At 56.1% G+C, this 1,044-nt stretch overlaps 1 protein-coding gene across 1 annotated transcript in view; it reads right to left on the bottom strand.

The window, feature by feature from the left end:
- LOC108804116 (receptor-type tyrosine-protein phosphatase O-like) overlaps positions 1–1,044 on the bottom strand; it is a 4,859-nt gene that overhangs the window by 3,482 nt on the left and 333 nt on the right. The window contains exons 2-3 of the mRNA XM_018575879.1: positions 705–840; positions 328–445 (exon numbers count right to left, since the gene is read on the bottom strand). Coding sequence (XP_018431381.1) covers positions 341–445; positions 705–840 — 241 coding nt within the window. The 3' untranslated portion in view covers positions 328–340. The remainder of the gene's footprint in view (positions 1–327; positions 446–704; positions 841–1,044) is intronic.

The following is a 1,044-nucleotide window of genomic DNA, read 5'->3' as shown; positions in this document are numbered from 1 at the left end:
GGGCGGTCTTTATTACAGGAGGGGGCGGAGACAAGACCAGTCACCCTGCACAAGGAGAGAGGAGCAGCGGGCGGTCTTTATTACAGGAGGGGGCGGAGACAAGACCAGTCACCCTGCACAAGGAGAGAGGAGCAGCGGGCGGTCTTTATTACAGGAGGGGGCGGAGACAAGATCAGTCACCCTGCACAAGGAGAGAGCAGCAGTGGGCGGTCTTTATTACAGGAGGGGGCGGAGACAAGATCAGTCACCCTGCACATCTGGTAGTTCAGCTTTGGGGCCCCATTGTGACGTACGGCTCCCAGACACGGGGGGGAGGGGCGTTCTCACCGGGACGTCTCCTCTACGACTTGCTGACGTTCTCATAGATGACGTCGCTGATCCGGAACTGCTGCTTCTTCTTCTTCCACATGAGCTGGACACACTGATGGATGAAAATGAATTGTTCCTGAAAGAGAAGGTCGGGGTCAGAGGTCACCGGCCCGGTGTGAGGAACCGCTCAGCATGCCGAGCAGAACCACGAAGATAAAGACTCTCCGGCTCATCATCATTTATAATAATCCCGCTGATCCCACCCACCGGGCATGGAAATCCCGCCCCATCACCCCCAGATCAGCCAATCGCTGTGCAGAAAAGATGGAAGCCCCTCCCACAAAGAGAATATGCTGCCAGCCCCGCCCCCACCAGGGAAAGGATGAGGCACGCACCTCGGTCTGCACCATGCACATTCTGTACGAGCGGAGTTCTGCCACAAGGTCCAGAACATCAACATATTCATGATCCCGAATGTGCTGCATCAGCCGGTCCAAAGCAATGAAGGTTCCGGTCCGTCCGACCCCGGCGCTGTCACAGGAGGGGCCACAATCACACATCACATGCCCCCGGAGTGTAATACATCATATAACGATAGAGAGGGAGGGGAGGGGCCACAATCACACAATATAGGGAGGGGCCACAATCACACAGTATAGGGAGGGGCCACAATCACACAATATAGGGAGGGGAGGGGCCACAATCACACAATACAGGGCGGGGACAAAATAACAA

Source organism: Nanorana parkeri, unplaced genomic scaffold, assembly GCF_000935625.1.
Source record: "Nanorana parkeri isolate BGI_ZX_2015 unplaced genomic scaffold, ASM93562v1 scaffold5225, whole genome shotgun sequence".
NCBI classification, from domain to species: domain Eukaryota; kingdom Metazoa; phylum Chordata; class Amphibia; order Anura; family Dicroglossidae; genus Nanorana; species Nanorana parkeri.
This window is presented reverse-complemented; position numbering and strand designations above follow the sequence as displayed.